Source organism: Chinchilla lanigera, unplaced genomic scaffold (genome assembly GCF_000276665.1).
Source record: "Chinchilla lanigera isolate Chin_1 unplaced genomic scaffold, ChiLan1.0 scaffold00013, whole genome shotgun sequence".
Lineage (NCBI taxonomy): Eukaryota > Metazoa > Chordata > Mammalia > Rodentia > Chinchillidae > Chinchilla > Chinchilla lanigera.
In genome coordinates this window covers 23,108,913-23,132,307 of record NW_004955414.1, presented here as the reverse complement: position 1 = coordinate 23,132,307, position 23,395 = coordinate 23,108,913, and the positions used below count along the sequence as shown (strand labels likewise).

Here is a 23,395-nt window from a genome sequence, read left to right as displayed (position 1 = left end):
TGTGAGTTTGAGACCAGCCTGGGCTACAAAGTGAGCTCAAGGCTTGCCTGAACCGCATAGCAAGAGCCTGTCTCAAAAAGACAAAAAAAAAAAAAAAAAAATTCATTATACTGATTACTTTTACAGAGGATTCTAGGGAAGAAGAGGGGCATACAGGTGAACTCTTCCTTCAGCTAAGTTCTATACTGACTGATGTTCATCTTGCAATACTTTTTAAACCATATACATACATTAATATCATCATGTGTCATGAATTTCTTTTAAAAATAAAATGCTTTGCCCTGGCAACCATGCTAGGATGACTGGTAGCTTCATCAGTCCCTTCCTTCAGGTGTTCTGTTCCACAGCTCTGCTGCATCTCACTCCCTCTGAATAATCCAGATGCCAGGGGGATTATATACCAAGTGATCATAAGTGAGAACCGCAGGATGAGAAGGAGCAGATTCTCACTGACACACAGCTCAGCAGATCTGTGATGGCCAAATTCTCCACAGGTCCACATTAGAAAAGGAACCTGGCTTTGCTGCCAGCAGCTGCAAGCTAGGGCTCTCTATAGTTTTTTCCCCAAGTTTTTTTTTAATCCTGTAGCACTAGCTAACCAAGTAGTCTGTAGTGTTTTTAACACTACCGTGATATCCTGAAGCTGGCTGCTACCAACTTGCACCAGCTTGGAAAGCTAATTGTGAGCATCTTTTTCTAACTTTGCCTTCAAAGATGTTACACTGGCAACATGAAATAAGCCCACTGGGAATATTTATACCACAAGAATTAACAAATGCTATAAAACAACTTCCCTTTCTCTCTTACTTCCCCACTCTCCAGCCAGTTGTTACCCATCTAGGACATCACTGAATATGACACAGCCATAAAATCATACAACAATCGCTTGTAACTTATGAAACAATGGAATGAAACTAATAAACTTCAATGCCTGCCCCTTTTGTACTCAACTCTGAAGAACAAGCATCCTGGGCTTCCCTGAATACTTATACCTTCTCCCACCTACGTGATTCTGTGACAGGAGAGAAGGGCCCCAAACTCCCCCTAAAGTACTTTTATTCCATGGCTGCCCCAAACACCCTGAGGTGGGCCCTCCCATGGCCACTCTGGGAGATACACGGTTTGGCTACAGAAAGCTTCAGGCATGGACTTATCACAGATGACTCCACACTCTGGCCCTCTGGACAACTCCAACATTCTGATCTCTCTCCAGCAGATTACAAAGGGCCCTCCCTTACCCATGACCACTCTATGTAAGCAACCTTTCCCACAGGTCAGTCTGTGCACTGTCCCTCTGATGCTGCAGCATAAACTCTAATAAAGCCTCTTGTCAATGGCATATTCCTGCCTATTTGTGACTTTAATTTTTTAAGACAGGCTCTTGCTATGTAGTTCGGGCTGGCCTCTAACTCATGGTGATCCTTCTGATTCAGCCTCCTGAGTGCTGAGATTACAGGTATGTGCCACCACGCCTGGCTTTTTATCTCAAGTAGTAAATATATCCTTAACTGGTAACATCAAAGGCTCCTGGCAGCAAGAGAGGCCTGTGGTCAGTGCTGGTAACAGCAAAGATCACTGCAAGTAGAGGACTAGAAAGAACAATAGAGAATTGCTGGGAGCCATCATTTCCAGTGGTCAGAAGAGTTTCTGAAGACTTCTGAAGCTGCTTGCTCTCAAAGGTGGGGATGCTAACCTAAAAGAGCTAGTGAGCCAATCTGAGATTTCTATGTAAATTGAGCAAAAGAACCCTCATCTGACTGGTAACACCTATATGGTCCTTATGAGGAAACTCCCCTTTATAGGGCACTGAAGAAGAGGGCAGACAATGAAGACAGTCATCAGTAGGCTCAAGAATCAGCCCTTGTCTGATTTCCATCTTGCCTACGAGTAAGAATCCATGCTAGCTGTTGACAGTCACAGGAGTCCACCTCTCTCAGGTCTGGAAATGGTCTGCGGCCCATAAAAGTCAGGTTAGGAAATTCTCAAATCAGTCACTATGGAATACTGAAATTTAGCAATAGCTTATAAAGTCAACTTTTGATGGAAACATACGACTTTTTAATTACTAAGATTTAAAAAATGTTTATTCTATACTGCTCTCTATTCTGAACTGGAATCTACATTAGCAGAGAGGATACCTCATGACTTCCACTGTCACCATGTAAGAGCATTGGCATCTTTGCCAAACCAGAGTCTAAGAGAGGTGATCATAAGTCTCAAAAAGAAAAATCTCTGAACCAGTGTGTAGAGTGACAAATGTCACGCATACAGGCACAATGGCCAACATTCCTCCAGACGCCTAAAGCCAGGCTACCTGAAAGTTTCACCTTCCCCCAGGTGCTGTCGCCTCTCATGTTAGCTGATAAAAATCCCCACAAAGGTGCACTATATTATTATTGATCTGGCATCAGTAGCTGAGAGGTTTAATTAAGCCATCACTTTTACACTCGGTAATTGCCATTTTGTTCTTCCCCAGGATAACAGGAGGATCCATTTTTATTTGAACGTTAACATTTATAAAACTCATATTCTCTTTGGAGGAATAAAAAATTATAAGAGATTAGTTGTGGGTTCAGATCTATGTAACATCCTCCACCCCAATCATCCCTAGCGTCTAACCAAACGAGGCCCCCACAAAGAACTTTATTTTATGCCACAAATGCTTATTTTAAGTATTGCAGACACCATGTTAGAGGTTGTATACCAATAGTAAACAAGTAAAATTTAGTCTGTGCACTTAACAGAACTGTCTACCTAGGAGGAAACAAAATCAAACAAATGCATAAAAGACATTATCAATAATGATAGAAGTACAAAGTATCTTGGAAGCAAATATCAGAAAAACCTACCCTAATCCAAGGCTCAGAAAAGAGTTCTCAGAGGAAGTGGAACTTAAGGTAGATCTAGCAGGGAGTTAGCAGGAAAAAAGAGAAAGGAGAAATAAACCCATATTCATGACCATTTTGAGCCATCTTTTTTAATCAATTGACTAAATTGGACACTGCAAGAACTTAGTCGTAATTCCCACTTGGTATTCAGCCTTGTAACTCAAGTTGAATCTCCTAATCTCCTCCTCACTTTTATCTGCTAAATATTTAGATTGTATGAGTTCTAGCATTCTATTCAATTTAAAGCAGACATATTATACAGAGAATACTGTTCAGGCAGTATAAATAAAAACAGTCTTTTAAAACAAACTTGGAGCAGTACACCAGTGTTTCAGTAGGATGAATGCTCACAGAAAACCCTCCACATACAAACATGAGGTTATAAAATCCTTTTTAATGGGTAGCAGAGCTGATGGGAAAAAATGGAATTTTTTGGTTGCCAGAAGCAATAAAGAAACATGAATCCACAAATGTAAGAAAGCTCTGGAGCTGGAGCTTGAATGAAGGAAACTGACTCTGGTGATGCAAAGACTGCAGGAGAATCCCGCATAAAGCTGGAAGGGTCCTATCTTGCATAAGTAGATATAGGAAATACATATCTGTCATGGACTTGCTCTAAAACAAGAGGAAAAGAAGTTCTCCTTACTAGTTTCTAAACACTAATAAAAACCTGCATTGCATTTTTGAAGCCTATATTTACTCTTCCTCTTGTCCAAAATCTCTCAAGCTCAGCATTTAGTTTACATTGTTCCATGTTGGTAGTTCATCAAGGCATCTGATAGAAACAATCTCAACATATCTTTGAAGGAATGCACTTTAAACTCAGGCCTTGACTTTTTTTTTTTTTCTTTTCCAGTACCGGGAATCGAACTCATGACGTTGCACTTGCCAGGCAAACGCTGTGCCGCTGAGCTAAATCCCCAGCCCCTAGGCCCTGACATTTCTTAAGAACAGTTTCAAACCAGACAAGTTTATAGCCACAAATCTGAATACAAGAGGCAGCAGCACACCGTGAGATAGAGACTATGGAAATGTTAAGCAAAGAATCAGTGTTGTAGAGATTATAGCTATGGGAGTTACGGGGAACAGAATACAAAATAACTACATATGGAGTTATGAAAAACATATGAAATAATTACATGAAACATACAAAATATTTTGAAAAAAGACTGTCAAATATATCAGAAATGAAAACATATCAAACAATGAAAAGAAATAACTGCATGAAAACTTTAGAATTGATCAAAGGAAAGCTGATATTCAAGAATCTAAGCACATCTCAATCAGGATAAATAAAAAGAAATGCTCACTTAGCAAAATTATAATTAACATATAAGGCACTAGAGAGGAAAGCAAGATCTAGAAGGTGGTAAGAAAAAAAAGAAAATTTACATTCAAAAGACTAAATTTTGACTTCTCAAAAAACAAAACAAAACAAAAAACGAATCAGAATAAAACCAAAATGATAGCTTTACAAGGCCAAAATCAAGGTAACTGAGTCTTTTATAATTCCAAATTTTTATTTCCAGGAAAATAATATTCTTTTTTTATTGTCTGAAGCTAAGCAAAAGCCAGAAACTGAAGGAGTTCCTTCAGAGTGAACAAAAGTAAAAACTCCCATGACTCCAGAGGCACTGAGTGGGAACAAATCAAAAGTATCCATAATAATACCCAAACTAATATTATAAAGTAAAAACTGCCTTGATTTCAAATCAAACAGCACAGTAGGACAGTGAATTACATGCACCACTCATGCACATAAATGCAAATGAAATAGCAGCAGCTGAACTCAGCAGTGTACTGAGAAGGTGACATATCGAGGCAAGTTTGGATTATTTTAGGAATATAAGAGTAATTCAAAATTAAAGTACTAACATAATTGACCAAAATAACAGACTAAATTATGGCATCTGGTAAAATGAAGATTTCAATTAAAAGAAAAAGTCTTAGTCAACTAGGAATAGGTAATTCTTAATATCATTAAGATATCCACAAAATATCCCTAGCAAAATCATACTTTTGTAAACATAGATATGACATTTAAAATAGGGAACACTCAAGGATGCCTGCTTCTATGTTTATTATTTAGTACTGTGCTATAAATTCAAATTTGTGCATTAAATAATAATAACAACAAAAAGAATAAAAGATATATAAAAAAAGGTACAGATTAAGAAGCAACAAACAAAACTGTCATAATTCATACATGACTAATTATTTACAAGGAAGTCTGAAGAGCCTACAATTAAATTATAAGAATTTGTGGGGCGGTGATGTGGTTCAAAGGTAGAGCTTTTACCCAGAGCTAGTAGCTAGTTAGCCATGATATATATATATATATAAAATGTTTTGCAAAATTTTCAAACAAAAGATAGATATTTAAAAATTTCAACTAGATACCAGCAATAGTTAGAAAATTTTAAAACAATTTAAAACAATTTTAAAACAAAAAATTAGGTACTTACCAATAAATCTAGTAAGAGACATGCAAGACCTTCATGTAGAATATTATAAGGCTTGAATGAAAGATTTAAAAAGAACTAAATAAATGGAGAAATACAGTGTAGTCATGAATAGAAAGACTCAGTATCACAAAAGATGTAAAATTTCTCTAAACTGCTCTGTAGATTTCATATGCACCCAAATTCCAGGAAGAATTAACTTGACAGTGCAATTCTAAAATTAATGGGAAAAATCAAGTGTCAGCCAAGAATGAACTAAAAAGGAGGCTGGATGATTTGCTCCTCCAGATGTTAGAACATATTGTAGAACAATAATAATTCACAAGTTGTGCTATTTGTAGAGATAGACAAAAAGAACAATGGCTAGAAGAAAGAATCCAGAAACAAATTCATCATATACAGAAATCTATATAAGACAAACTATGCAAATGCTTGTTATTGAGAAAATGTGCCAGAAGATTGCTTATCCATTTAGAAAAATAAATAGATTTGTTATAGACGGCATATTTGTGTTCCACCTCGGAATGCATATGTTAGAGTGCTCATCTCCAGTGTGACTATATTTGGAAATAAAGCTTTTGGGTAGTAACTGGAGTTAGATGAGGTCACCTTTGTGAGGCACATGATGAGATTAATGTCTATATGGAATTTAGGCCATAATGTTAAATAAGTCAGAATCAGAAATTTAAATATTGCATGGTTTCTCTTATAAAGAGAATCCCCAAAATAAATTAAGAGTAAATAAAGGAGAAATGGTAGGAAATAAGGAGGCAGATTTTTGGAGATGGGGAAAAGAATTAAAGGAAGAAAGGAAAAAGGGAGGGTTTGGTAAAGGGATCAAAAATGATCAAAGTATGATATATACATGTACCAATTCTCCAAAATGAATGTTAACTATTATCTATCAGAAACATACCCTAATTTAAAAAAAAAATAGGAAGAGAGAAGAGAGCTGACTCTCTCTCCACAACCTGAGGACAGAGAGAGAAAGCAAGCCAGGAAGAGAGTCCCACTAGGAACAGAAGCTCCCAGCACCTTGATCTTTCCAGGCCCCAGAACGGTATGTAATAAACCTCTTTTGTTTAAACCACTCAGCCTATGGTATTTTGTAAAGCAGCCCGAACTGACTAATACAAGATGCCTATATAGGGTGGTATTATATACCAAAATTCCATTCTGAGGAAGACTAAATAAATCACATTTGAGATGGCCAAAACTTTAAAACTTCTAATAGAAAATACAGGAAAAATATCATTATGACATATGGAAAGATTTCTTAAATAACACACAAATGTCTTACAATAGAAAATATTGTTACGTGTTGTTGCATCGAACAAAACCTCTACTTATCAAAAGACACCATAGGATGAATGTAAAAACAGCCACAGGCTGAAAGGTAATAGCTGTAGTACATATAACCCACAAAAGACGTACAATCAGACTAAAAAGGGCATATATGAATCTATATGAAGGATAAATTAGAGAAAAGTGTTAAATATTTCACAGTAAAGGTAACATGAATGATCAATAAACAGGAAAAGACGGCCACCCTGACAACCAAGGAAATACCAATAACATACTATTTCACATGTATCTCACATACACATGTTAATCAGTGTGACAAATGTAGGAGTTACTGAGAAAGTGGAGTAGTAGGAACTGTCACACTTTACCAGTGGGGGGATCAATTTGTACAGCCACTCCGGAAAGGATCCGGTCACTATCAAGAAAAGTCCAACACATGCATATGTTATTCCCAACATGGATACACCCTAGAGAAGTTATTGTATTTGTGAACCAAGTGATATATACAAAAATCTTCTGAAATATTATTTAGAATCACAAAATACAAATAACTACCCAAAGGTCATCAACAGAAAAATGGCAATTTCCATACAAGAATGCAATGGAATATAATATAGCAGAGGAAATACACAAACCACAGCTGCTCCATTCATCTTTGCTGTAAAATGCCATGATCATTGTTGACTGAAAGAAAGAAGTTAAATAAGAGCTATGAAAACAGAAACAGACAAAATCTAAATCTGTGTTTCCTTACACACACACACAAACACATAGCACAATATAAATAAAATTCAGGGTAGTGGTTTCCTCTTGCACTGAGAGGGAATATAAAAGGGAGGAAAATTCAGGTTCAGCTAAAGTACTGGCAATGTTCTATTCTTCAGCTGGTGGGTTCATGTCTGTTCATTTAATTGCTCCTTCATTAATCTGTATGTACTACATGCAGTGTATGATATACATCTAAATTGAAAAATGAAATCATGGCAAATCTTAGATCTTTGTGCTATCTTCATACACAGTTACATTAAAATGCATGCATTCAAAACAGCCCCAAATAATACTTTTTAAATGGAATTTAAAAACAAGATTCTGCAGAATAAAAAATAAACTATCATGCCATTCTTAGACATCCATTCTTCTGTGGCTATCAAAAGGCCTAGAAAAAAACTTAGACATTTCCCTTCTTGGTAAGTAATCTCACATTCTTCTTAATTCTATGGCCATCTAGGATTTTGCAACAAGGGACAGAAGACTCTTAGTCCCAGGAGACCACAGCAGTGGCAGTGATCTCAGGGCCAGGTCTCAGCCACCTGCTGTTGTGTATTCCTGTCCCATGGAAATCTGCTCAAATGTTGCTACCAGGGATCAGCATTATCAACATTTCTGTGAGGTTCTGTGCACTTTCCATCAAATCTCTAGAAGGCAATAGATAGCAGGATCCCTGTTGAACTTTCTAATAATTTTCCAGCTATTTTGTGGAATCTGTTTGCCAAAAAATAGTGACTGATGTTTTCCTAGATGCTATGACCAACCTCCCACCCCATACCTTGTCCTGAGAGTAGACCTAAGTCCAAGGCTCATCACTGCGGCTGGCAGTGTCTCAGCTTCCACACCCAAGGGGACACGGTAAATGCCCCAGTGAGAGAGGTGATTGGACCAGTCATGTCTTACCATGGGCAGCCTGTCTATTTTGTTTCCTTAAAAATCCTTAGCCGCTGCCTTATTTTGACAGTTGGGATTTGAGAAACACTCCTTGCTTTGGCCAGCATCCCTTTTTGATTTATATACATTACAACCTGATAAAGAGGTCTGTTCCTTCTTCAACACCCCAATCTGATACTCTTTTCCTTCCTGTCATTAAAGGAATGACAAATGTAACCTCATGTCACACTTTGCCTATGTGGATAGCAGGAAAAAGCTAGTACTTTGTGACATGTGGAGAGAAAGTATCCCTCGTAACAGCCACAGTGTGAGGGAGTTCCCTCAGTGGCTGAGAATAACAGAGTACTAGTGGAGATATTCGGTCATTAGAGACCTTGGGTGTCATGGATATACAGGTCACTACGCGGCCCATCTGCCTTCTCTCTCGGCTCTAAATTGGATTTGCCCTTCTGTAGATCCATTTTTGCTATTATCTGTAGCTATTTTGGGACTGATTTCTTTGTAACTTTGACTCTGTGAGTTTTACATTTGAAAATATGATGCCAACTCTTCTCAGTCACTCCCACTTCCAGGGCTAACTGCGAAGACCTGACCATGCTAGTGACATTGAGCCAATATGAGCAGACAAGCAAGGGCTTAGCACTATCAGAGTCAAGCAGTGATGTCTTAGCTGCGGAGTACAGTGAACTGGATGTCAGGACCCACTTGGCACAAATAACCTAAGAAAGCTCAAAAGAAAACGTGATTAGAAAAACAGGTATCTGCTATCTGTTAGGGAATCACTAAGAATCAGAAAACAGAAAAGAGAGAATGTGATTCTTTCATGTAGCTTTCATAAGTAATTCTTAGAAATTTCAAAATAAATATTGTTAAAAACTTGTCTCTGGAAAGGTACAAAGAAGTTCTAAATTAATAGTTATAAGAATATTGACATGAATTTATTCCTTTACTCCCCAAATAAAATAATGTGTGTTTCCATGCCAACCAAGAAGCACTGCCCACCCCCAAATGAAGAAATGATGGACTCACATTGGTGACATATTCGATATCCTTCCAAAGGATGCACTCCCTGGGGAAATCAGCCAAGTCTAAGAAGTGATCCACTACCACTTGGCCAATTAAGTCGTGGCGAGAGAACCTGTCAAAGTCATACACAGAGAAGTGAAGCTTCCGAGCTTCCAGATCACTGTAGGGAACCGGAAATAAAAACACTTCATCAAACACAGGGTTCAGGGTCTTTCTGTGAACTTTAGTCTGGTGTTTTGTTTTCCGATCGGGAAGCAAGTAGATTTTCACGTAAGGATCTGAGGTTCCAGAAAAGTCCTTGGCAGGCAGATTGACAGCTTTGTGAATCTTCACTATGAGCTGCTCTAAGTCACAGTCGTATTTTAAAATGAAGTTCAGTTTCCCACAAGCTTTGCTGTGACTCCTTTTCCCATCATCATTATCCAGTGACCTCTGTTTATATAACTCGGGTTTAATTCTACCAATGCCAGTCAACTGTTCCTGTTTTTGAAGCTGCTGGATATTGAAGTCCGGGTTTGACAGGTTGAGTTGTCTTCGGATTGAATTATGCCTTGAATGGAGAGCAAGAAAGAGCAGAGTTATAACCTCATTAGCTATGGATCTCTCAGAAACTTGTGCCTGAAATGTAGGTAGACTGTTACATTCTCTTATGAACTTAGATCTGGGCCTTTTTCTTTTTTCTTTTTGGCCTAAATTCAAAATGCTCATCAGTGTGAATAAGCTGCTCCCTAAGGCTTGAAGCTCAAGATTGAGGCTTGGTATTAGGAAATGAACTTATCAACATGTGACCTTGGAGTTTTAAAGGTTTAATGCACATTCTAAACTGTCTAATGTGCCATTAAAGAAGCTTATCTGGCTGGTGGAATATAAAGATTTGTTCAAGCTGCTTATAAAAAAATTATTTAACTTTATAGAAGATATCCTAAAAATTGAAATATTTAGCTAAGTGCTCTCTTAAGAAGAGCGCATCTCTAAATTACACAGAATTTCCTGTCATTGTCTTACAGCTTTATAAGGATGTGAATTCTTACGGGTTCAAATCAAATCATTTCACCATAAGAATAGGTTTTGCTCATGCAGAGATATCTGTGGCTGGGAGATGTCTGCTTTCAGGGCAGTGTGTTGGCTCTGTCACGAGCAAGGGACAGCACTGAGATTGTGCCTTAGTGGTACTACGTGGGTGATTGGGAGGTTTCACCTCTGAAATAAACACTAATGGCATGAAAATGAAAAGTAAGCAAGCATACATGCATATAAGGATTCAGTAAGAAAGGATTTGGTACTGATATTTGCAAGTTAAATATTTGCCAGTGGAATCTACACTTCACTCGGTAAGGTTATTTGTTTAGGTTAGATGTTTCTCTAAAGTTCTCTTTAAAACCTCTCTTATCTGTGTGGGTCCTCACAAGCTGGAAGATGTAGTCATTAGGTATAAGGTTTCTTTTAAGGTTACTTTGGCTTATTTTTAGCTCAGAGTTCATAATCCTTATATTGTGGTATATGGAGTCACACAACAAATAATCTTAATTAAAATAGCGTCTGTAGTGGAAGGTGAAAGGGAACAACCAGGCTGTCTCTGAGCGACTGATAAATAGGTGGAGAGGCAGAATAAACATCCCCATTTGTCTTCTGTTCCTTTCTTAAGACTGTTTTAAAATAAAGATGTAAAAATGGGATTAACAGCCCTCGAAACATGTTTGAAATTATTCCTTGCCATCATAGATGCTGTCATGCTGAACATTCCCTTTCATCTTAAAATATACTCCTGATCACTAATCACCCATGTGGTACAACAAGAGCACTGTCACAGAGCTGTCACTTGTACCTGTCACACCCAACACAGTCCGCAGCAAGCCGACAGATTCCTGTCACAAACATTCCCACGTGTGCAAAAAGTGTAGTCTGAGAGTTGCTGCCATGAGGTGTTCATTTCTCCTACAGAAATCCACAGTCTTCATCTGCATCTGGTGACAGGGAGGTGGGAGACGCTAAGCACCAAAGCTGGCTGTCCGTACCCAGGCTGTTCCTTATGCAGAAGTGGAACTGCTGTGCTGCTACAGCACAGTTTAATCATGCTGCTGATTTCAGCGGGCAGAAAGAACTGGCGGAGAGCAGTAAATATCCTGTCCCATGCAGAGGCCAAAGGGAACAGTACCAGCCACGCCTCCCTTTGCTATGGACATTTTTCCGCAGGCTAGATTCAGATCTGGCCTCCACTTTGGCCTCAAGTCAGTTCCTACCATTCTCAGTGGGGACTAGCTAGTGGGACTAGCTAGCAGAGGCTAGTATGGACTGCTCTGGGTGCTGTTTAGTCAGTAGTGATATGTACACGAGGGGTGACTGGAAAAATAGGAATGTTTAAATTTTTAAAATTTATTACAGTAAAATAGACATTGCCATTAATCTCCCTCTAAATATTCCCCTCCACTTCTAACACACGTATTCCATCATTCTTGCCACTTTACGAAACACTCCTAGAAGTTCTCTCTTGCGTCATTAATGGTGTGGTTGTAATTGCCTCAATGTCCTGAATTGATTCAAAAGGTTAATGTTTCGTGATCATTTTGAGTTTGGGGAAGATTCAGATGTCATAAAGTCCCACAATGACAGATCTGGTGAATAAGGTGGATATGGATACACCATAATGCTTTTATGATCCTACCTTTTAATTGGATGGCACTCAGCAGCAGTATTCACCATATTTTTGATCACACCTCAAAGACACAAAAGAAGACTTGTAGAACTGTTTCAGAAAGGGGCAGGAGCAGTGGGATAAGTGTGTTTGGAATGAGAGGGGAGTATTCTGAGAGAACTTAATGACAATGTGTCTCTTCCTTCAACAATTCTTTAAAAATTTAAACATCGTATGTATATTTTGATTGCCCCTTATAACAAAAGTGCACCCATTGGATGCTTCTTCTTGAGAATGGGATCTGATGCAACACCAGTCCTTTGTCTGTACCCAACCCCAGGCCCAGCCGTGCTGTAGCCTTTCTTCCCAGAGTGGCTGCCAAGCAGGCTCCGTGCATAATAAGTTACCTTGGAGTCTTCAGAGCACTGGCTTTAGATTCATCACATCACAGCAACATTTGTCTCCACCCTTATCTGTAGGACTAAGCCTACCAAATACATTTTAATTTAAATTTAAAATACATGGATTTGGCTTCTTAGCAATAGAACATTCTGTTGTACATGTACATGTTCTTAGACACGAAACCTGAGATTAGTACTACACGTTCAGCTTTTCCTAACCATGATGGATTGCCAGCGGGTGAAGGGGGTGGGTTAGGGAGAGCGTTATGGAGATTTGTACTTCAAAGGCTAAAACAATCTCATTTCCTGAGATTCCAATTGCACAGGAAGTTCCCCTTTCAAAATTCTAACACAACCAGATTCTTCTAAAAGTCAATCACAAATATGAACACTAATGCCCAACCAAATGCTTTAGGTGTTAATTTCATTAATACTTTTCTCTCAGTCCAGAATTCCTATTGGAAAAATAGCTGAATCTCACTGCAAGGTAGTGGCTTAAAGCAGATAGCAAAGCCTGTAACAGGGGATGACAGTTCCTCACTGCCTGGGGCTCCTTCCGGAAGGCAGTGAGAGTTTACTGAAGTTAGCGGGTGGGAAGCATGAAAGATGAGAAGTTCAACATAGTCAGAGATCCAGGGTACCTTGTAACTTCCCCCTACATAGCCACAAATCTCTGGGAGCTAAGAAATAAGAAAGTAGAACAAGGAGCTTGTTCCAGAGACAGAAAGAAGATGAGGTGGAGGAAATAGAAAAATCAATATTCCGTAGCTCTCATAGACTACCCAAATAGAGAGGGTGGGAGGGGGAGCAATGCCAAAGCAAGAGGGAAGAAAGATCCAGAACAGTGTGTTATGACCTGAGCTCCACAACCCCAGATAAGATGGGCACTGGGAAGTGATCTTTGGGTGTATAGTGTACAAGAAGCTCCCAGAAGTATGGAAACAGTGGAGGTAGGATCCTGTTTTTCTTCTTTCATATTCTGCTGCTGGTGGAGAGGAGAGAGCTGGGTTTTCCTGAACTGCCAGCTTTCTGTTCTGGGTCTAAAGCAAAGCTCATCTTTATGATATTCTAAATGGTACAAACACAGCAGGGGAAGTCCTGCACAGGGACAGATACAGTTAGCACACTACAAGGGCAAGGGAAATGCATAGCTGAGGTTTGCTTGGTTTGGGATCTGGGGGCTTTACAGTAGTCATCAGGCTTTGAGGCCAGTAAGGTGTGATCAAGTGTGATTGGGCTCACTGAAGTGTGACCTGTTTCGTCTCACTCTTTCCCAAGGCAAACAAGTTTGAAACCTTGATGTTACTTTCAAATACTTTAATCTTCTATAACCAACATGAGCCTTTGTCCACCAACACTTTCTCTAAAGTAGCTGTTTTCACCCACCCTCTTTCCATTCCTATTGTTCCTAACTGGATTCAAGCCTTCACCACTGCAGTCTTCCACTGGCCCCCTGTGTGAAGGTCTCTGTCTGGATGTCCCTCCAAAGCTTCATGTAGTCATGAGGGGCTGGACTTCTGGGAGGCAGCTGAAGCTAGAGTTCATGACTGATTCATGGTGCAATACTGGGGTTGTGGGTGTGAGTGCAGCACCTGCCCTAGGGCTAGTAACCTAAAGAGTCTTGTCTCTCTCCTTCCTCTCTTGATTTTGTTGTCCTCCATCACCATGAACAGTTGTCCCTCTGCCATGCCACCCTGCCTTGGAGCCAGCCAATTATGGACTAAACCCCTACAAACTGGGAGCTACAGAAAACCTTTCCCCTATTATCTTTGGGTGTCACGTATTTCGTCTCAGCAATGAGAGAAAAGTAACTAAGACACCCTGAATCCAGGCTTCACCTCATTTCATGATCTTATACATTCTTTCTAGATTAACCATTTAGCAAACAATTTGAACACTTCAAAGTTTTTTTTTTTTTTTTTTTTTTTTGGTTTTTCTCCGGTACCGGGAACTGAACTCACGACCTTGCGCTTGCCAGGCAGGCGCTTTTGCCGCTGAGCTAAATCCCCAGCCCCACTTCAAAGTTTTTAATCGATCTCTTCTTTAGGGTCTCTGAAGGGAGGGCTATATTTTTTGTTCTCCTTTAATACCAGCACATAATATAGAATTTTGCACAAAGATGCTTAACATACGTGTCTAGAGCATGACGGAGATCCTCTGGGAGACCAGTGCCCTCACTGCAACCCAAAACCCACTCATTTATGGCAAGGCGCCAACACCGGCCCCGTGGGCATTGTTATCAGATACTCACTGCTGGGGCAATGCTATGGCAACATGGCTCACGTGCAGAGAGGGCTCTGCATGTCCGCTGTGGCATGCATGCCACAGGTTCATCACCACCGGTCTAGAGTAAATATATGAACACCGTGGACGTAATAGTTTCTGAGAACTAAACCCTGTAGAGGAAATATACATTTACATCTAGTTGTTGGATTTCATGGAAGTTAAGCTAGGTCTTGACAACTTCCATTTTTGAAGTGGTCCGTTTATTAAAATCTTAAGCAATAACTAAATGTTTCAAAATGTTTGTCTCTCTATACAAATATAGAGCTTAGTAGAAATATATTACCCACTGAGTAAGTACAACATTTAGTCTTTGCGTACTGATTACCGGAGTTGCGGTCAGTAACGGGATCCAAATTAAAGTGTGATTTTTTTGTTTGTTTGTTTGTTTTCAAATCCTGCTAGAGTATTTTTCTGGCTGTATGGATTGCTTAATTGAGGGGGAAGGTTAAAAGTACAACTGAGACACTCCTCATGGACATGAAGCCTAAGATAAATGGTCTTCCACCAGCCTCACACTACTATAGATTTTACCCAGTTTATACTTCTGGCCCGGTGCCATTCTTATCAGCAGAACAAAAGAAAAGTATCTACCAATTATTTTTTCAGTCAATCATGGAAAAGAAATCTGCTATGGGCAAATAATTGCAGGAGGGGCTGGACATAGAGGAAGAGACAAAGTGGTTCACAGAACTCATAGTAGAAAGGAGAGTATAGGTAATAAACAATCACTTAGAAATTGTGTTCAGTGCTCTGTGGGAGTGGAAACAAGGCAGTGTGAGGACTTAGACTGGAAGGGTATGGAAAACACTCCGTCCTTCAGGTGGAAGGTCAGGCAGACATTTAACTAGAAAGGTAAAACTGCAAAAGAGCCAGGAAGGGCAAAGATACAGGAAAAGCATTCCTGGCTGAAAGGACAGAAGTTCTCTAGGCTTGAGACACTTAAAGAACCAGGAGAAATGCTAGTATAGCTGGAATACTATGAGCTTTCCTCAGGAAAAGTCTCCTCCTGAGTTCATGTGAGCAATGTCTTAATAGTCCCGACAAGGAGTTCATGGTATGGCTAGTTCTGGTTTCATAAAACTAAACTGTTATGGAGGAAATTTGAGAAATCTTAAAAATAAAAACAGGATGGAGTTTCATCTTGGGACAAGAATCAAGAAATGGAACAGGTGATCTTTCCAGGTCCCTCTATTTTGGAGACACAGGGCTTTTCGTGTGTTTGGAGTACACACCTTTATTAGAAAGCTCTGGTATTGAAAAATTTTGAGAAAATTAAGATAGCCACATTCCTCAAATATTAGGTCACTGCTACGTGAGGGATTTCATCCAAACTGAGAAGAATTAACAGGAATTTTGGATGGTTTTAATAGTAATTGAGTTAACTAGACTTGGTCTTAGAAAAACTTGCATGGTCTTGGAAAAACAATGGAAACTTACCCTGAGCAGAAACATTCTTAGATAAAATAAAGCTCATCCCTGGTCTATTCCAAACTGTGCCAGTGTGAGTCAAATGTATCCAGTCTGAAGAGGACAGGTGAGGGTGAGATTTCTATTGTAAATCCTGTGACAAAGCTATGCCAAATGTGGTAATAGGGGAGATGCTCTTATTTTTTTTTTTTTTTTGTTTGTTTGTTTTTGTTTTTTTCTCCGGTACCAGGAACCGAACTCACGACCTTGCACTTGCCAGGCAGGAGCTTTTGCCGCTGAGCTAAATCCCCAGCCCCTGGGGGAGATGCTCTTAATGGGAGCATAATTCTTATCTGCACTAGGCTGAGGTGCCCAGGACCGCTGGGACAGGTGCTAATCACTGAAGAGTAGAAGAAAGAAAGAAAATGACAGCAGTGAGAAAGTAAAGAACATAACGAGAAACAAAGCAGAAGAAATCATACACAGAACAGCACACTGTTCAGAGCCATCTCAGCAAAAAGTTCTTTTCCTCTTCCCAAATATTCTCTTAAAAAAAATGTCAAAAATATTTTAGAGCATGAAGGGTAGTTCATTTATTTTTCCACTCCATCAGTAAAAAAAATTGTTTTTTTTTCCTCATAATGTTACACAATTGCTAAGGACTTAGAGAACTGTACATCACTGGACAAAGATAAGTATTTCCACACAGAACCTTTAAAACTAGGTCAGGTGTAATTTAGATATGAATGCTTTAAATGCATAACGATGCAAACTGCTAATACTGGGTCAAATGCAGCTAGAATGAGTTCAGTTTTTTAATGGAAGTTTAGCTATTACTAAACCTGATTAGGCCCATCAGAAAAGACAATTTAATTTCGTGTCTCCAAAACTAACATCAATATGAATGCAAAATGCATTTTACAAAGGATAATTTCTTTGCTCTCCTCTTTTCCCCTCTTCCACCCAATTTCTGCAAATCACCGGTAAAGATAACAGTTTTTCTCTTTTAAACAAATTATATTTCTTGGTATATAAAGTGTTTATATATTTTTGTAGAATAAATATTGTAATAATTACAGTGATATTATTGCTATTGGTTCATTGCAATTACATGGTAGAACGCTCAGACCAAGTCTAATAAAAACACAGTTTTATCATCCTGTATTAGAGGAACCCAGACAAGATAAATTACATGCAAGGTAGAAGTGAATAGGAGACAATTTCAGTGGAGACCCTATCTGAAAGGCTCCAGGTCTTGAAGTACTGAAAGAATTTATTGTAAGTCCGTACCACCGCATGAACTCTGTGACAGCATAGAACAGAGCTCTAGTTATATTTAGGTTTTAAATCTGAAGAGAAATGCTAGTGATAAGATCTGAGGATTTCTTCTAAATCAGATGGCAAACAACTACCCATTTCCTTGCAGAGGAATATTTTAAGTTCAGCTCTTTGATTCAAAATTGGAGATGGTGCTAAAATAGGTTTCTGGAAAAAAAATTCAACTATAAACTGTCATATTCTATCCCACTTAACATGAATGAGCAGAGCCTCTAGGATAAACTTGATTAACATAAAAAAGGGTAAAATGGTATTTATGTTTCTAGAGAATAAAAGATTTTTTAAAAAAATTCCCACACTGTGTTCATACTTTCCAAATAATAGCACATGTGATTCCTCTGGCTATCACTCATGCAAATATTTTCACTTTAAAGAAAGTTGCTTCCGGTATCTCTTTTGCGAAGGTCTCTTAGTAGAAATTGTCTTTTATATTTAGTGATTTAGAACTCACTGTTTAGCCTCAAAGTCACCTTTGTACAATCTGGGTCTTAGGAGAAGCCCATGTCTGTGGCAGCGGTGATAACAGTAATATGAAAAGTAAAATGGCGGTACTTAGTCGGTGCAGGCCAATGTAAGCATGTATTATCATTTCTTTCTTAAAACCACCTAAAAGTTGTTACTACTGCTGCTCCTCTTTCACAGACGGATGGAGGTTAAGTAATTTGTTCAGTGTTACATATGTAAGTAAAGCCAGTTCATTAGACCCCAGGGCCCACCCACAGTATCTATCAGTACACTTTGTTATTTCTCTAAGAGCACAAAGCTTCCAGACAATGAGAGGAGAATGACCACAGGCTTGGGTGCTCCGTAGGCCTTATAAAGACTGAAGATGGACAAAGACCTTGGCCACACTGTGGAATCTGAGGATTGCTACACTAGGTCAGAGTCACAGTGAATAAATTCTATCACACTAGAAGGGTTCTAGAAAAGAAATAGTAGTTAAGAGCTCAAGCTCTGGTGTTAGTTGAGTTAAGAGGGTTCAAATCTCCACTCGGGTGCTCAGTGACTTTGTGACTTAATGTCCTTGACTTCAGTTTCTTCTGCTGTGAAAGGAAAATGATTAGAGCATCCACTTCACACAAAGTTGTACACTATAATAAAATAATGCACGTAAAGTTTGTATACCACACTTGATACATCACAAATCCTAATGATGTTAGATAATACTTTCATGGATTCATAAGAGACTAAGAGCTCAGGCACCTGAATTCTGCACTGGAAGCACAGTTTTCCCATATCCATGTCTCTAATACTGAATGGACATCTAAAAGGTCACAGGCTCCTTGGCTATTCACTGAGTAGGGTGAATAGGGTGTAGGGTGGTCCTAGGGAGTAGGGTGGCCCTAGGCTTGCATTTAGAAAAGAAGGGGACATTACTGACCGGGCCGAAGGGGTTGGTTCTGTGACTTGGCGCTGCATGCGGACCCCATGGGCACAGTTCTCCTGGACCCCTGGCTGGGTGGAGAGGGGAATGTCCGGGGAGGTGTGGCTGATCTTCATGGAGGCGTCAGGGCAGGGCGTGGGTGGGTCTACGTAGTCCTCACTGTTCTCCTGCTCATTGGTTTCTGTGTCCGTGTAGTTAAGAGGCTCCTGGTTGTTGTCTTTGCTACCAGAGAACAGGCCTCGTTCTCGCCACGGAACCCAGCAGAGTTTCCAAGATACGAAGAGAGACACGCCAAAGAGGGCAAGACCACAGGCAGTGACCACGAGGGTCAGCAGGCTCACTGAGATATCTGCGAAGAAACACAGGTCAAAGGTCAGTGTGATTGTGCCTCCCACATCCACGCTTCGCATGGCGCAGACAGACTGACCCTTTCACCCATTCATTCCTAAGGAGCTGGCTGCAGGAGGCCAGGCAGGGAGACTTTGCTGGGTCCCCTGATTCTGGGACAGTAACAGTGAGAAATGTGACATAATCAGAGCACCAGAGCAAAAACACAGGCGCTATAACATGTAAGCCACATTTAGAACCAATAAACAGCCAGAAACAAGGCATTCCCAGAAGGACCAGCACTTCCTGTAAGTCCACTGAGACCTCATCCTACAGGCAACATAAGTCATACATGTTCTCTGAACAGGGTACTTTCGACTGTCCTTAAAAATTACTCTGCCATCCCAGAAAGCTATGTAATACAATTACGGAATTAAGTCTCAACTTCTTAAAACAAGAAAAGTTAAAGTGCTTTTGTTTTTTCTGTTTTTTTTTTTTTTTTTTTTTTTTTTAATTAACTTTTAAGGGCTTAGGAAAAATAAAGCTCAAATCTTTTGTGGATTTTCAGCCTTGCAAATACCCACCACTAAGTGGTCCAGTCCTCAGGACTCAGAGCAGACTGTCATGGTCTGAGATTCCCCAGCAGTGACCCCTGAGACAAGTATGCAAGAGTGAAAGGTTGATTTAGTGAAGAAAACACAACTAGGAAAAGCGGGGGAAGTGATACAGAGAAGACAGCCAGGAAATGGTGCATTATCAAGAAAAGAGGGCCTAGAGGTTAAGTCTGCTTGGGGAGAGTCCGTATGCCTCAAAGTTACCCCACTGAGAGCGTGAAGGACCTGGGCTACTTATCTACCAATTCCTTTCAGTCACTGATTTGAGCATAGCTCTCCAAGGGCACTAAACACCCTGTATCTCAACCTAACTGTGACACAGTTAGACAAAATGAGCTTTAGTGACCAGAAGAATCCCTCACTTACGTCTGTGCAGGGGTCATACTGAGATCAAAAGGCACATACTGTAGTGGTAAGGGTGAGGGCCCAGCAAATGGCACGTAATGAGAGCATCTGTACATGAACCACAGCCCCACGGCCACGAAGTATCCAATGTCTATTCTTCTACTAAGGAGTAGTAGTTGCCCTCCTAAACCATGAAGGGCTCAGGAAGAACACATGGATGGTCAGTCAGAGTCATGGACAAATGGGGCAAATAAGTAGCTCAAAAGAAGCTAACCAAGCTGAGCCATCAGAATAAATGGCCCCTGACATGAACCAAAGGGAATCAAGAGACAAATTAATTTGTGTACTGAGATTTATGCAATTGAGGCTAAGAAAAAAAAAGTATGACTGTGGAAGTCACCAGAGACCGACACCCTTGAGACCTCATCTCATTCAGAAATAAAATACCACGACTGCCTAAACAAAAGCAAAAATTCAACAAAGTCAAGGAGCTTGACTGAATGTGAACCAAAAACGCAATAACAAACCACCTTAAAGACTCAGGAAACCTAAACAAAAAATATGGGACATGGGATATTTATTCAAGAAATCTGTGGTTTAAAGTTGTCAAGATTAGGATGGAGACAATGGAGGTAAAAGTCATAAAAAGAAAAATATTAAAATTCTGTAGAACTGAAGGATAAATTGATAAGGATTCACTGAGCACCTGTAATGAAATACTGTACTACCACTTTAGATGCATTACTGTAAAGCTTCCAAGCACCAACATTAGAGAAAATTATAAAATTTGAGGGGCAAAAATCATAAGAAGAACACAAAGAAATTAGACCATACTGGCATCCGACTTCTCATGAAAAAGCGGTAAATAATAAAATGTGTACAAGCTTCTGAGGAAAAAAAAACTATATTCAATTTAGAATTCCCCACCCCATCCAACATGCTATCATTGAAGTATGAGAATTGCAAAAGTCCTTTTTATGTCTGGAACAAGAGAAAAAGATTACTTTGTAAGTGTCTATCAGAGGAAGTTATTTGAGGATTATTGTAAGAGTTTTAAATGAGACAGGAATACAATACACAGGAAATATTGTGTTTCACTCAAGAGATCAGTTAAACAAAGTCCCAGCACAGGAGCTGAGCCTGGAAAGAGCCAGTATAGCTTGGAGCAGTCATATGATTAATCATCTAACACTTTGAGAGGCTGAGGCAGGAGGATCGTTGCCATCCAGGGCTACAAAGTGAGCTCAAGGTCAGCCTGAGCTGCATAGTGAGACCTTTGTCTTTTTCATCAAAAAGACAAAAATAAATAAATAGATAGATAGATAGATAGATAGATAATTTAAACCACTATCTAGTGAAACATGAACCAAGAAAAATTTGAACTGGAAATTAAATATCATAAATTATTGTTAATAGTACCTAGGCTCAGATTTTTATAATTGGTTATGTGTTATAGATACATATACAAATATACAAGTGATATGATGTCTAGAATTTACTTCAAATTAAAGATGAGACACTGACTATGAGCTGGTATTTACTGAGATTGAGTCTTGAGTAGGTGGAGTTCATTCTATCAGTCTCTCACTTTTGAATCTACTTGACAGTTCCCTAATGGAAAGTAAAAATATAACATACTTAAGGACAGAGAAATGGTTTTATTAAATTTTTTATTTTAAAGAAAAAAAAATAACCAACAAAACAGAGTCTCAAAACAGGTTAGTAGGAGTTACAATAATTAATGCATTGTATATTTTTTGTCTTCATAGTGTTCAGAGTACAAGATATAGGCATGATATCTTGTCCAAACAATATTAGCACAAACTTTTCTTTCCCCTTTCCCCCATCACAGTTTGTCTTTTCTTTTGAACAGTTTCTTCCCAATTCACAATATCTGTTGTACATCTTGGACCTTATTTACTTATTCAGTCTCTCACACTAGTGAGACAGTATGATGTTTACACATATGGGTCTGATTTATTTCACTTTATGAGTATGGTCTTGAGTTGCATCCATTTACCTATAAAAGTCTCCAGTTTATCCTTCTTTATGGCTGAATAGTACCCCATTATATTAAAAAAAATCTTTTTTATTCATTCCTCTGTTGATGGGCATTTGGGTTGTTTCCAAGATATAGCTATTACAAATTGTGCTGCTATAAACATGTGTCCATATATATCGCTGCGGTATGATGATTTTAGTTCTTCTGGGAAGATACCCACAAGGGGAATAGCTGGGTTGAATGGGACCTCAAATCCTAGTATTTTAAGGAGTCTTCACATTGATTTTTACAGGAGTTTCGCCAGTCTACAATCCCATCGGCAGTGGAGAAGGGTACCTTTTCCCCACAGCCCCTCCAGCACTTGTTATTAGTAGACTTCTTGACGACATCCATTGTTGGTTACATCCATTGTTTCTGGGGTGAGATGGAATCTCAGTGTTGTTTTAATTTGTATCTCTCAAATGACCAATAATGTTGAACACTTTTTCATGTATTTATTTGCCATTTGTATTCCTTCAGCTGAGAAGTACATATTCATATCAGATGTCCATTTTTGGATTGGGTCTTTGAATTTGGAGGGTCTGATTTTTTTCAATTCTTTATATATTCTAGATATAAGTCCTTTGAGGGACACCTGGCTATAATTTTTTTTCCTCCCTCTGTGGGTTGTCTTTTCACTCTATTGGTGATTTCTTTTGTTGTGCAAATTCTTTTTAATAAACTGAGATCTCATTTGTTGATTCTTTGTAATATTTCCCTCACAGTCTGGGTTTTGTTTATGAAGTTTCTACCTATGCCTATATCTTTGAGATTTCTATCTATTTTCTCTTCAAGTAAATTTAGTGTTTCTATTTTAATATTTATATCTTTGATCCATTTTGACTTTAGTGCATGGTGATAGACATGTGTCTAGTTTTAGTCTTTGGCATAAGGAAAGCCAGTTTTTCCAGCACCATTTACTAAAGAGACTGTCTTTCTTCCAGGGAACATGTTTGGCTCCTTTGTCAAAGATAAGGTGGCCAAGTATGTCTGCGGTTGTGTCTGCATCTTCGATTCTGTTCCACTGAAGTACAGGGAAATGCTGATTCCTGAGTTCAATCTTACTTGGTCTTGAGTTAGGTCTAGTGTCTCCATTTTTAACAAGCAGCTCAAATCTCAAACAAGTCTGATACAGATGGTACAGAGGGTGTATTGATACCACTGAGTAACTCTGACTAAGTACAGAGAGAGAGAGAGAGAGAGAGAGAGAGAGAGAAATAAGAGGACACAAGATGCTTTCCTGATCCTATGACAATTGTGTCTTTGGGGCCTAACAC

At 39.1% G+C, this 23,395-nt stretch overlaps 1 protein-coding gene across 1 annotated transcript in view; it reads right to left on the bottom strand.

Annotated features, from left to right (window-relative positions):
- Syt9 (synaptotagmin IX) overlaps window positions 1-23,395 on the bottom strand; it is a gene marked incomplete at its 5' end in the record, with an annotated part of 160,824 nt that overhangs the window by 89,679 nt on the left and 47,750 nt on the right. Inside the window, 2 exon segments of the mRNA XM_005380184.2 lie at window positions 9,347-9,893; window positions 18,789-19,140. Of these exon segments, the coding sequence (XP_005380241.1) occupies window positions 9,347-9,893; window positions 18,789-19,140 (899 nt within the window).